Below are 14,309 nucleotides of genomic sequence, written 5' to 3'. Positions count from 1 at the left end.
AGAGTTATGGAGCCATTTACACATTGTACAAACTCTGTCTGTGTTATACTCAGAAAAGCCTGCAGGATGCATTAGCAATCTTACCAGGTCCTGGATATCCGGGGCTTTCTGTTGTGGGTACTGGAAGCTCTTCAAGAATGTTCTGCACCTTTCTTTCTAAAGTGGGCAGTCCTGTGAAGTCCTGTACTACAAGCACACGGCCAGGATCATTGGTAATGACCTGCAGCTGGTTCCTGTCTACATTCCTGGCTCCTACACCCAGAGGTTGAATACTCGTTGAAGAGATCACATTAGCAGGCCTGTTGACATCATCCTGGGACTGATCTCCAAGGATGACAACTAGATGCTGGGGCACTCCATCTTCTATCCTGCTCCCTGCAGACTTGATGAAGTAGTTCTTCACCACGTAGTCCAGGGCTTTGCCAGCATTCACGGGGTACCCTCCTCTGAGCCGTAAGCGGCGGATGGCTTGCAGTACGGCGTTTTTAGATTTGTGGGTTTTCAAGTAGAACTCAGGGAAGACGTTATTGCTGAACTGAACCACTCCAATCCGCACTTTGTTTGGCCCAACATCAAGCTGCTGAACGATTCTGCTGATGAAATCCCGAATGTGAGCGAGCCCATCAGACCTAACGCTGTCGGAGCTATCAATGAGGAAGACTACATCCTTTTCCTCACCAGAAACATCTGCCAGGAAGCAAAGAGAGGAGAGATTATTTTGCTTAGACTTTTCTGCAGGATTTCTATGCTATATTTTCTCAGGTAATGTAAAACTGCATGGTATATTTTACCCAAATTTAGGCATGGTGCTTCGTGGAGCTCATCCACAAGGGCTTATTTGCAAGTGCATGCGTGCATAAGCGACTTGCCTAATATTCTAAGCATATATTACTCAGACCCTTATCATCAGAGGGTGATGATGCATTGGAACAGGTTGCCCAAGGAGGCTGTGGATGCCCCATCCCTGGAGGCATTCAAGGCCAGGCTGGATGTGGCTCTGGGCAGCCTGGGCTGCTGGTTGGCAACCCTGCACATAGCAGGGGGTTGGAACTGGATGATCATTTGGTCCTTTTCAACCCAGGCCATTCTATGATTCTATGATTATCCATTTCATTCTTCGACAGTCTTGTCTGGATTTGGCAATATTTCTAGCTCTGTTTTGCCACAGATTTATGTCTTTCTCTTAGTTAGCCAGTAAATGGGAACATGCAATCAAGCACCTTGCAGTCTTTGACTTGAAAATAAGAATAAGCTATACATTTAGGTAGAAAAATTTCTGCATGTTTAGAAGTGGTCTCCAAAAGCAGTATGTGTGCTGCCCCCATTTATAACTAAGAAAAGAAGGGATTAAAAATCATTTACCCAGTTGTATTTACTTGCATAGCAACAGAGGCAGCTGGTAATGACAGGGTCTTACCTGGAATTGTTGTTACGTCTCCCAGGAGTTGTCTGATTTGGTCTGCACTCAGGGTTTCAATAGGAGCCAGCAGCTTCTGTTCAAGGCTGGGCAGTTCCTGGAAGCTGGAGACTTGGAACACATAATCAGGGCTAAGGGAAATCTGCACCATCTCCTCAGGATCCATGTTCTTTGCGATGACCAGAGGTGCCACTCCTACTTGTTTGACTTGCACAGATGGGAATTCTAAGTCATCATCAGACTTGCGGGAGGAGAGGATGACCAAAAACTGAGGGACACCCTCTTCTATGCGGCTCCCCGAGGGACGGGTGAAGATGGTTTTTGCCACAAATTCAAGGGCTTCCCCCACGTTCACCTGCTGGCCACCCCGCGGCCGCAGCCGCCTCACTGCACCTTGCACCTCGTCCTTGGTGGAATGAGCATTGAGTAGGAACTCCACATGGGGATGCTCACTGAACTGAACCACTGAAACCCGGGTGGTGTCAAAGCCCACATCCAGGTTGTTCACTATCCTCTCAATGAGGTCACGGATGAGGTAAAACTCCTGGGCAGCGTAGCGGGAGCCATCGACCAGGAACACAACATCCCTTTTCACACCCGCTGTGGAAAAGAAGGAAGGAGTCAAAGGATGTTATCAAGCATTGTCTATGGAGAGCAGTTAATGTCATTATCTACGTCACTGGCCCGTGCTTTGGGAAGAGGCTCATTTCTTTCCTTACGATTTCTCCTGGGAGCCCCAGAGACTGGGTCAGTCTACTAGGCACATCCCAAGGCAGTGCAAGAACAGCAGTTTCCAGAGAAAAGGAAGTGAGAGAGAGCAAGGGAATGTTGGAACATTAATTCCCAGTGGGATCTACACACAAGGAAACGTAGCATGGTGATGCTCCTTGCTCAGGGCAGGCTGCCACACGAGCCATTCCTCTTTCCTTGTCTTTCTCCTCTAAGATAGATTTTTATCCCATGATTCTCTCAGTAATTCAGGTCAGAGCCTGAATTATCATTGAACATTACATTGACAAGTGGGGCTTGGGGAAAGCAGTCTGACTTTGAAGGGAAGGAACAGATAGAGTAGAATGGTGGATTTTGAAGGGACTGATTTGGGTTGGGTATCCTTCATTCCCTCAGGATGGGTGAGTGCTGGTTGGATTTCATTCAAAGTGAGACCAGAAATGGAAGTTCTGATTCTTTTCCATTTTCCTTTCCCCCTGTGAATGAGCGTAGCAAATGTTAGACACATCAGAAGAAGGTCTTACATTTAGCAGAAAGGTGACGTTGGTATGTAGTTGTGTGAAGGAATCCCTGTAACATTTAAACGATGCCGTTTCCTTTTTGAGAGGAATAGTACGGACTGAAATAACAGTTCATTGAATTAAAATAAGATTAAAGTCCTGGCATCCACTTTGTGTGTCTTCCATGTTGATGTAACATGGACCACTCTGTGGGACTGTAATTAAGGGTGGGTCAGCTTAATGTCACAGGTCCTACTAACCCTAAGTACATCAGAAAATACATTGACAGTGAGACCAAGGTGGATGTAGAGCCGTGACCATCTCTGCTTTTCTGTTTGTGTTGCAACCATGATGTTTCTAAACATCATATTTTGCCGCTGGCTCTTGGTGCAGACACAAACTTCTTCTCACCTGGGCTGGGTGATGTAAAAACCAGATCAGGGGCAAGTGACTCTATTTCTTTCTTGGTCAGTCGGATGACTCTGTTGGACACGGCCTGTTGCACTGAATCCAGCTGGCTGAAGTCAGGTACGGAGATAGCAAAATCCGGGAGGAAGGAAATCGTCTGAAGCTCTGTGAGGTCGGCATTTCCAATCCCGATGCCAAAGGGCACTGTGCCACTCGTCTTGAGGACCACCGAGGGCCTCCTCACATCATCCTGGGATCGGTCAGCAGTGAGCAGGATCAGGAACTGCGGGACGCCCTCAGCTATCCTGCTGCCACTCGACACGGTGAACACGTTCTTGATGAGATAGTCGAGGGCTGCTCCGGTGTTCAGAGGAGATCCTCCCATAATTGTCAGTGCCTGGATGGCACTGACTAAATCGGCTTTGTCTTCGTAGGCATCCAGCAAGAACTCGGGTTGTATGACGTTGCTGTACTGCACAATGGCCACACGGACCTTGTCACGGCCAATATCAAGGCTTTCGACAACTCTTTCCACAAAGGTCTTCAGCAGGGGGAAACCTCTTCTGACACCATCCGAGCCATCGATTAGAAACACCACATCCTTCTTCTCACCTCTCTCAACTACTGTTTGAGACAAGTAAGGGAAGGGAGAATAAGTGAGATTCTCTTTTGAAGTGATTGTTCTCTGAATACATTGAACCAAAGGAGTACAGAAGTGTAAGGAGGGGACAGCGAGGTTTCAGAATCAGTTTTTCGGTTACTTTGCAATCGGGTGCAATCCCTGGTGAGGAGGCAGATGGGTGGAAGTTGGTGGAAACCACAATGCAACATCTGCAGTGCCTTATCCACCAAGCCATAGAATCATAGACACATAGGAAATAGGGTGCCAAGGGCCTCCAGGTGTCATCCTCTACCTGAGGGGTTTTGGCTGACAGATAAATCTGCTGTTCAGAAGGAAATGTCTTTCTATGATTGCTGCAGAGGGGGTGCTCACAGGGAGCCAGCAGAGAGGGAGACTACAGCTTTTCTCAGGCATTGCTGACCTTAGAGAAAGATGATGCTGCACATGCCCAGACAAAATACGAAAAGCACATCCAACTGGAAATGCTGAGCTGCTTTTCTGAAATACAAGGCACTGTGTTTGTCTTTTGTTTTTTTGTTTCTTTTAAGTTTGAACTTTCTTCGAGGGCAAAGAATAATAATGGTGAGCTAACACTCAGTGATTATTTATACAACTCAGAGATCAGGAAGACCGTTGTTGAGTTCTGCTGTTGGCTAATGGAATTGCAAAATTTTGGCTCAGCCAAGCAGAAAACATCACTGCATCTCAAACACCAAGCAGAAGAATGGCATCCCCGTTGTTTTTTCATAGCAATGGTCATTGGGACAACAGGAGCACGAACTGTTCCCCTGAAGGAAATATTTTATGTTTATGAATGCTCAAAATATAAAAAGTTACCAAGGGTAACTGAAATCTTAATACAGACTTCAGGAAAGGTTTATTACGTAGGAAGAATGTCAGAAATTTGGTAGATTAATACATAGGGCTGGAATATTAAAATAGCTTGTTGAGCAAGGCAAGTAGGAAGAGGGAGCAGACACTGCCTGGCATATCCTCGTTTCATGTAGCTCCTCTGAAGCTCAGGAACAGAGGAAAAGAGGTCTAACAAAAGTCTCTAGGTAGAAGAAAAACTATGCATACACTGATGAGGTGGGTCAAGAATACTAGGAAAAGGAGGTGGGTGCAGCTCTTGGGAAGCAGCTAGTGGAATTGGTTGCAGTACCTTGTTGTCAAAGGAATTTTAAACCCTCGGTCTGCAGAATGCAAGCTTCTTAGCAACATTAAAGACATCTAGCTATCCCTCTGAAAAACAACATAAATCAAGAGCTCTTCATGGGGCATGAGAGGATTGACATAAAAGAGCAGGTGGGATCAGATTACTAAGAAGTAATTTTCCAAACCAGCACAGAGAGAATGAGAATGGCCAGAAGCACAAACTGAGATCTAGCAAGAAGCATCTGCAGTAGCAGAGATCTGATTTGTAAGTAACTTGCAATAAAAGGAAGACCAAAAATAGCCTGGTCATCCACAAAGTGAAGGCTCTAGGCAGACAATGCCAACATGGGCAAAACATTTAATGCCTTTTAAATTCCACCTCCCATTAAAAGTACAGATACTTCCAGCAACAACAGGATATGGTTTCTGTCTCATGTAAGAGAAGATCAACTTAAGAATATTTGAATGTCCTTGCTTATACTCTATTTTTCAAACAAATTGAGCCTAATGAACTAATCCTAGGAAACTGAGGTTACACAGCTAGAGACATAATGACTGAGAAAAGACATAGAATTGTTTGAGTTGAATGGAACCTTTAAAGACCATCTAGTCCAACTCTGCTGCAATGAACAAGGATACCTACAGCTCCATAGAGCCCCATCCAGCCTGACCTTGAGTGTCTGCAGGGATGGGACACCACCTCTTTGGGCAACCTGTGCCAGTGCTTCACCACCCTTATATACATGGCAAGCTTAAAGTGAATGAAAGGTGGTCAAACAAAACACAAGAAAGAGCTGACATCTGTATTCCTTCTGAGTTGAAAGAGATGTACATGGATGAAGCCATAAGGAGAAAGGCAGAGTATCGACACTTATGTCAAACATCTAGCAATGAGGATATTCAGTCAATTGCATTGATTGATTAGAGAGGCCAGAGGAATTTTCTGTACCAGAAGATTTTCAGAAGAGGTTAGAAAAGTGTCAGCCAGTTCTGGACAAGCAGATCCTCTTGGGAAAATGGGTATGTAGCAGATGGCACCCTGAGATCTCTTCCAGCCCTATTTCTTTTGTATGTTTCTATGATTCTAAGTCCATCTGCCCAGAACTTTCATGAAGAGGTGATGTGGAAGTCATTACAGTTTTCCTTGTCTCCACCTGCTGTTGGAAGACAGGTTAACTTTCAAACTAAGGTTGCCTTTGGGAAATCACACAGTTGCATAATTTCCAGTACTGCCGTTTCAAATTCTGATAGAAGCTGTGATTCTTTTTTGTGATACGTTATGTTCTTTAATTCATCCCTTTTCAGCAGGTCAGCTTTTAGTAGTAACTGTGTGACGATCATCCGATTTATTGGTGCCTAGGTACAAAATGTAAAGACTGCTGTTATGCCCTTTAAGTAATAGAGGAAGAATGAATAAGGAGGTTTGAGTTGTGGGATCTCACTGACTCTACAGTGCTTCTTAAACCCTATCTATCACTCCTCCAGGAAGTGGTGAATAGAAAGAGGAATTGAGACTAGCCTTAATTTGCTCCTCCAAGTCCTTGCCCAGCACTGTATGTCAACTTATTTAACTAGGGCAATGGATCTGTTACTTCATGCTTATACCATCATTTATGCATCAGTAACAGCATCTATTGCGGCTCTTGCAGCTGAACAAAAGGCTTTTTCCTTTAATGGAATGACTCGTCTTTAAAATTCAATTTGAACCTTAGTGTTTGCTGGATCAGGGTCTGACCAGAGTATAATAGCAGTTTCTACATAATCATTTTAAACATCACCAGGCCCAAATGTCCCAGTTACTGAAGAGAAAGGGCCAAATGGTAATTCTCAGCCCTTTGGAAACCATGGAAACCATGGGGCCTTGTACCTGTTGGCTGAAACTGGATAGTTTTCAGTAGGTTCACTATGTTTGCCTGGAGCTCTGAAATCCGAGGAAGGGATTCGACATTCAGAATGAACTGTGGGGCGTAAGCTATCCTTTCCAGCTCTGATAAATCAGCATTTTTGGCTTTGATAGCAAAGGTCACAACTCCAGCTTCCTTCAGAGCTCCCGATGGTCGCTCCACCTCATCGGTTGATTTCCCAGCGGCAAGGAGGACCAAGAACTGTGGAATGCCTTCTTCAATCCTGCTTCCAGCTTCCTTCACAAACAGTCTCCTCACGGCTTCATCGAGCGCAACTCCGATATTCAGCTGCTTCCCAGTTTTTAACCTCATCCTTTTCACTTTCAGAAGCATGTCTTGCTTAGATGGGAGTTCAGCAAAGTCAAATTCAACTTGGATGTTGTCACTGAACTGAGCAACTGCTACTCGTGTGGCGTCGGGACCCACATTCAGGTCAGAAATGACTTTGTGTATAAAGTCCCGGACAGCAGGAAAGCTACCCAAGAGGTTGGCTGAACCATCAATCAGGAATAAAATGTCTTTCTTGCTTTCTAGAATAAATTCACAAATGAAAAGAGGGAAATAAAAGATATGAGGGCATGTTTCTTCTTAAATTTCACCCTAGAAACTTCTCTCTAAATCAGATGGATTTCAATACGCAAAATGAGCTATTCTCATTTACCAAAGTATTCAGAGATTACAGGATTAAACAGTACCTTTGATGTGTTTTTCTGATAAGGAAAGGAAAGTAAGGACACCTCTCTTAAGACTCAGTAAATTCAGGCACCAGGATCTCACATCATATTGTATCATATCAATCATATCAGTCATATCATAAATTGGCCATTTCGGAATAGAACAGTGACATCTATTCTAGCAACCTGCTAACAATAGAGGCATGAAGTACAACAGAAGTGGAAAGGGGTTTTTTTTGTATTTAAAGGCTTGGAAGGTGATGAATATATGTTAGTTTATACACACAGATATAGCATACTTTCCATGTTCTCTTAGAGTATTTCTCTCAATTTGCATCACAAGGCAGTCATATCCTGAGGTGAGTAATGATTTTGGGAGGGGGAAATTTTGTTACCCATTATCTACGGTCCTTTTAGTTTCATCAAGCATCCAAGGCAAAATCAAGCACCTCATATTTGTGCATCTTAACACCTGCTGTGTTGGCCTCCTTTCCAGCCTAAACAATTCTGGATATTCTTGTGTCTTTGTATGCGTATAGCCATGGCCTGAAGCAGTGATTGAGCACCTGGCGGAAGGCAGGGCCAACCCCGGAGAGCTCAGGTGCATGTAATGTGTCTGAGTGATTGGAAGTGATGGAGCCAGGATCCACCCCAGACCTCATTTAAGGGTTGGCAGTGGAGGTGAGGGTATGTCGTTGGAGATCCCTGCCTACTTGAGACCTTCTGAAGGTAAGCAGCTTTCTTTCTTTGTTTCTGCATCCACGGCTGCTGCACTTGAGCTTATCCTCACTTGCTGCACCCTAAGACTCTGCTACCCTGCTGTCATTGCTGTCTTTTCCATGATGTTATAGAGTTACAGCATAGTAAGGGCATTACTGAGCAAACAGTTTATAAAAGATTAAGCTTACCAACAATTTTTAAGCTTAATGTTAGAGCCTAATTTTGAATATCTGAAGGCAAATTCAATCTCTGTGACAGTCTCATAATATCACTTCTACAGAGTGCTTGTAGAGAACAATTTAGCTACGTGTACATGGCTAGACCTTTGCTCCTACATTGGTGTACAATAGCTCATTGGTGCTATGTCTATCTTCATGTAACAGTCCCTATAGCCAAATTACAAGCTCCCATTGCCTGAGTTAGTACGAGCAATGAACTTGTGGGTTGTGATGTTATTAGGGAGGTGAAAAGGGAACACCTGAACTAGTGGGCATAGACTTGCTCTGTTCACCCTTCAGTCCTTACCTCCTTCAAACCGTGCTGTCTTTAAATTGTAACCTCAAAATGAAGAGCTGACTGTATCAAAGCGTGTATTTAAGGTTAGGCACAGTCTTCAACGCTTTGACTGAGGGCCTTGGACAAGTGTGAAGGTGTACATTGGGAACAAACAGTCAAGACAAACAAGATTAATTTAATGCAGTCAAGATGAAGGAAGGTAGATATTACCTGTTGGGGCGAGTGGAACCTCCTCCACACCTCCACTAACATATGTTGTTATAGGCTTATTTAACTCCTGAGGTAATGCTGTCAGATCACTGAAATCATCCATAAAATATACCATTCTTGGATTAAACGCAATCTGTTCAAGCTCTGCCTTATCCGCATTCCTAACTCCAACAGCAAAAGTCAGCACTCCGGCCCGAGCTAAGTCATTGGAAACTTGCAGGAAGGGATCGGCAGACCTCCCTGCCGTCACCAGGACTAGGACCTGCGGCACTTGTTCATTTATTCTGCTCCCACCAGCTTCAGTGAAGTGATTCGAAAGCACAAAGTTCAGTGCAGAGCCAGTGTTCAGCACTGACCCACCCTTGGGCCTCAGCTGCCCCAAACGTTGAATTATGTCTGATTTGGTTTGGTATGAGTATAGGGAGAACTCGGTTTTAGGAGTGTCGCTAAATTGCACTAAGCCAACTCGGATTTTGTCGGGTCCGACATCAAGGTAGTTAACTAAAGTCGCAACAAAGTCCCGCACAAAGGGGAAGTTGGCATTTCCGACGTTGAGTGATCCATCCAAAAGAAAGATGATATCCCTTTTGGTTACTTGAACTGCGGTAGAGCACAGAAAATAACATGAGACATCGTGGAAAACAAAATGGATATTTTCATGTGTGCATACAGCATGCATACAGCATACACATGTACACACATGTGAACCTTGTTAGGAGGGAGGATGGCGTGGGGGAGAGAAAGAGAAGAAAGAGAGTATGATCACAAGACAAATAACAAGGACTTTGGACATCACTGAATTTGGCAAAGGAGCTTTCTGATTCATATGGAAAAGCCTTTAAGCATCAGATTTATCAATAGGGCTCAGCCTCCGTAAAGGCAGATGATTTCAGTGGCTGCTGATGCCAGAGCTGCATGTTCTGGGCCATAATTTAGCTGGTAAAAGGTAGCTCTCTTGGCTTTAATCGAGCAACACTGATTTATACTCACAGACTTTGCTTATCTGGAAGACAGCGTGGATTTTCTCAGGGCTTACCACTTGAGGGAATGCTGCCATTTGCTGGCCCACAAAGCGTTTGTTGACACTCAGCTCTGCTCTACCACCATGGCTAAGCAATCCCCATCCCATAGGATGCAATGCCCTGCACACCGTGCCCTGCAGTGCCTGCTCTGGCCACGCTGCCCTCACACTGCGCTGGGCTGTCGTGCAGAGAAGGGTTCTGCTTGCATGGGAAAACTCTTCTGCCAAGTAACTAATTTGGTTGTTATTTTGAGTGGGTATTAAAAATAGCTTTTACTATTGGCTTTAGAACTTGGTCTGGATGAGGCGGTAGCGAATGCCCAAGACGCGTGCTTTCCAACGTCTGCATTCGGTGCTGAAAATTGCATTTTACATCCCTGCAATTTACAGACTTGCACATAACAAGCAGTAAAAGGGGTGAAAGTCTCTCCGTTTGGGCTTTAACTGGCCGATTCTCAGCTCCTTCTGTAAGATTAAGTTGACCCCAAGTTGTCTTCCTGTGATTGAGCCCAGAGTCGCAGATCTGCAGTGTCACCCTTAAGATGCTGCAGGTTCTCCCTGTGTGCTTTTTGCTCTTAATACATCATCTCCAGATGGGAGACGATGGGCTTTTCTTCCCAGCACAGTTTTGTGCAAGGCCCAGGGTGAGAGGATATCTTTAGCTACTCTGGTTGAAATCTAACAGACTGCCCAATGTCAAATTCAGTTACGTTATTAACGATGGTCTGTTTACAGAGTGGGAGATGTTTATTTGCCCATTGCGGATGTGTGTAGCTGTGAGTTCAGAACAATAAAAGGAGTAGAAAAGAAAACAAAAGCTGCATGGATAAATTGCAAAGAACAAGAAGGTGGAGGAACATTTTTAATTTGCACTGGAAAAATAAAAATGCCGGGTTTGGTACACAGCCATGCAAAACTGTATTAGCAGGAAACATGCTCTGAGGAAAGCTTATTAAATGATGAGTTCCGTGATATTCATCTTAATTAAGGACAAGTATCAGCTAACTGATTTTAAAATGTCTACTCTTCATATAGATCAGTCATAGGCTTCAATTTTTTTTTTAAAGGACTCTTTCAAAAAATCTGTGGTTTACAATGTTAAATTACTTAAAAAAACAACAGCATGGATGGTTCAAGACCCACTTAAGCCAACAGGAATCTCACTATTGGCCTTATTGGAAGCTGGACAAAGTCTTGTTTTACTAATGTCCATATGTCATGGGACAGAATTGCAAGGCTCAGATGTGACCTAGCACAACAAGAATTCAACCTCAAGCATCTCTACTGGGGACAAACCCTGAGAAATTTGGTATAAAATCTCTATACAGATTAAAAACCTCCTGAAGTACCAGGAAACTGCCTCAGAAGACGTGACTCTACCTTCTGGATTTCTTCCAAATGTCTACTGGTGTTGATAGAAATAGCAAGTAAAAAGAATACGTTGGTTTCACATTGCTTTGGATCATCTTCTAAACAGATTAAATTAAAGTCAACACTGCAGCAGTCTCATGTGCCTCTTAAGGCATGGGCTGAATAAATGTTGGTAAGAAAACTATAAATATATTATGGAAGCAGCTGTTTCTGGCCAACAGCATCAGGCTAGCGTTCTCTGAACATCTCCATGAGCAAATGTTCTTGTTTTATTTACACTAAGAGAAAAAAATCAAGCTTTCTTGACTATGTATCCAATACTTGATGATTTTTCAAGCTGGGGAAGAGATGATGATATTCAAGGTGTCCTATCCATTGGTTACACACATCCTAAGGGAAAGCAAAAACCTCCAGTGTATGATCTGAGTACCTAACTAGTAATGTTCCTCTGTTGCATCCAGGCTTTGAAGGCTGGTGACTAACATGGTCTGGGACAAAGTCCCCAGTAAGGAATGGCGAAGTTATCACGACAAGCATGCTACCACGTTTATCTGTCTGTTCATGCACATTCTGCAAATCAAAGAGACCATATTTAGCTATGCCGAAATGTTCTTCATGCTTTTTCGTGTTACCTCTGCGCGTAACAAAAGACAAGCTGATAAACTTATAAAAATCTCTCTAATTAGAACAAGATAATCAATTACCTGATGGTGTTTCGTGGATAATCATTCCTCCAGAGAGCGTCCGGATGGGTGACAGCACCTCAGGAAGAATGGCTTGCATGAACTGAAGGCGGAAGTCATTTGGATTGAACACAAAATCTCTCTCATGAGCAATTTCTTGGAGTTCTGCCATGTCAGCATTTCTCGACCCAACGGCGAGGATCACTATCCGGTTCCTTTTCATTTCTGCTGCAGCTTGCTCAACGGCATCCATGGACTTACCACCAGTGATGAGTACCAGCATGGGCAGCACCCCTTCCTCCATCCTACACCCAGCAGCACTGGTGAAGAAGTTGTTCCTCACAAAGTCCAGTGCTGAGCCAGTGTTGAGGGCCGTGCCGCCCATGAGCTTCATTTTCTTCACGTTAGCCATCACATCCTTTCTGTTCTGATGGGTGTTAAAATAGAACTCTGGCCTCACAGTGTCTGCATACTGAGCCACCGCCACTTGGATCAGGTCGGGTCCAACCTCCAGCCTTTGGACGATTTTGGCAACGAAATCACGAATTGAGTTAAAGGGGCCAGTCCCCAGAGCTGTTGAGCCATCTATCAGGAAGACTATATCCTTCTTGTTCACTTCAATAACTGCAAGTAATGATACACACACATGAATATAACATCACTGAAGGTCTTCCACTACACTATCTGCATAAATTCTATGTCAACAGCCCAGCAAGACTTAGGACTTACTATTTGTTTGTGGGACTCTTACTTTTTGTACCTTTTAAAGGGTCTTTCTTAGTTAAAAAAAAAAACAACAGAATTATTACTTGGGTTCTAGGAGGGGGGTAGCAAGAAATCTGCTTAAGTGTTTCCCATTTTGAAAACATTGAAGAGTTTGCTAGACTTCAGTTGTTTATAAAAATACTAAAATGTTTATGCAAAACAAGAGAAGTGCAAAAATTCAGGAGAAATCTTGGCAGTTAGCTGGAGGCAAAATAATCTGGTGATGCTCCTCAGTCTGCAGTGGAGCTATCTGAATAAAACCTGAGAGTGGTTTGGTCTCAAAAGGACTGGATTCACAAGAGCAATGACACAAGTAAAGAATAATCTCTGCTTACTCAACATACCTGGACTTTGGGTCTTCGTGTCCTACATCTTATTCCTTATCTAACAAAAACAAGCTATGGTTTTTCTTGGCACAGCCAGTCCAGTCATGGAAGAGCTGAATTCTATTCTGCTTGCCATTTGTTTAGCAAAATAGGTATCTTAGGTTGTAATCTCTGAAACTGTATTATGGATGATGGCATAGGATGAAGAAAGGGCACGTTTAGCTTTCCAGTTCTCTGGCTTAGTTTGAAAGAAGATAGGGAGAAAAAAAAAAACAAACAAAAAACCACCACCAGAAAACTTGTTGTGCAGCTCTGGAACCAAAACATCATATTTAATATATCAAACGCACATGATGCAGCAATAAATTTTAACAAGACCGACACTCATTATGACAAAAGCATTATATGGGATCATAATGGGAGATAACACCATCTTTCTAACAACCCACTTTTATCCATCATCTCCCAGGCTCAGTGCACAGCCCCAGGGAAGCTGAGGCCATGAGGACTTCGCACTGCTCAGGGTAAGTGGTAGCAAACAGTACACCGTGCCCAGATGGAAAAGGGCAATCCTTCATCCCATCAGGGCTCCTCTGCATGGAGGCTATTTACTTTGGATATGAACAAAGAACAAAGCATTGGCCGCAATCCTCTTTGGCCAGACACCAGCTGGCTGCAGAAAACAGTGCTCACAAAGGCCATTTTTTGCCTGGGGAGGCTGGTCTCCATTGGGTTTCTGATGATGGACAAGTACTGTAGGACTGGTCTACCCCGAGGAGTGATTTACAGCTGGAGACAGCTTCTGCAATGTGCCTGTCCTAAGGGACTTGCCTCTGTTGGCAAGCACGAGCCTTGCAAATGCCCCTCACACCCAGAGACCAGATGGAAATTGTTTGAAGAAGGACTGATCGTCAAAATTTGAAGCATAGAATAGCCTGGCGTGGTCATTTCAGATAAAAAAAAGTGATGAAACTCTGTGTGAAGTGAATGAGAGCTCCCACCCCAAGCTACAACTTGAACTGCCAGTGCCACGGGCTAGCAGTGTGTTGACCACCCGGACTGTCCAAACAGAGCTACTCCACAGGAACAAGGATTTGTTTGAGCATTCCCCTTCCCAGAGCCAGGGTAAATCCAGTATTTATCTCCTTAGACAGGCTTTTTCCTCATCAATTACTCCAAGGAGAAGAGGGCTGAGTACAGGAAACTTTCCAAGCGGAGAACAGCGCCTGAAATCCCTGTTTTGTGTCATCCAGAAAAGATGAATAAAGTGCTTTCTTAGCTTTTCAGC

The 14,309-nt window shown here is 43.9% G+C and overlaps 1 protein-coding gene across 13 annotated transcripts in view; it reads right to left on the bottom strand.

Moving 5' to 3' along the window:
* Positions 1 to 14,309, bottom strand: part of COL6A3 (collagen type VI alpha 3 chain) — a 53,751-nt gene that overhangs the window by 25,332 nt on the left and 14,110 nt on the right. For 8 of the 13 annotated variants that reach the window (XM_048954134.1, XM_048954135.1, XM_048954137.1 and 5 more), the window contains 6 exons: positions 11,952 to 12,554; positions 8,856 to 9,455; positions 6,699 to 7,265; positions 3,058 to 3,678; positions 1,418 to 2,017; positions 85 to 687 (listed from right to left, as the gene is read on the bottom strand). In XM_048954134.1, coding sequence (XP_048810091.1) covers positions 85 to 687; positions 1,418 to 2,017; positions 3,058 to 3,678; positions 6,699 to 7,265; positions 8,856 to 9,455; positions 11,952 to 12,554 — 3,594 coding nt within the window. The remainder of the gene's footprint in view (positions 1 to 84; positions 688 to 1,417; positions 2,018 to 3,057; positions 3,679 to 6,698; positions 7,266 to 8,855; positions 9,456 to 11,951; positions 12,555 to 14,309) is intronic. The other 5 variants (XM_048954138.1, XM_048954142.1, XM_048954144.1 and 2 more) reach the window with 3 other exon arrangements.

Source organism: Lagopus muta, chromosome 8 (assembly GCF_023343835.1).
Source record: "Lagopus muta isolate bLagMut1 chromosome 8, bLagMut1 primary, whole genome shotgun sequence".
Taxonomy (NCBI): Eukaryota; Metazoa; Chordata; class Aves; order Galliformes; family Phasianidae; genus Lagopus; species Lagopus muta.
Note: the sequence above shows the minus strand (reverse complement) of the source record. Positions and strands in the feature narration are given on the sequence as shown.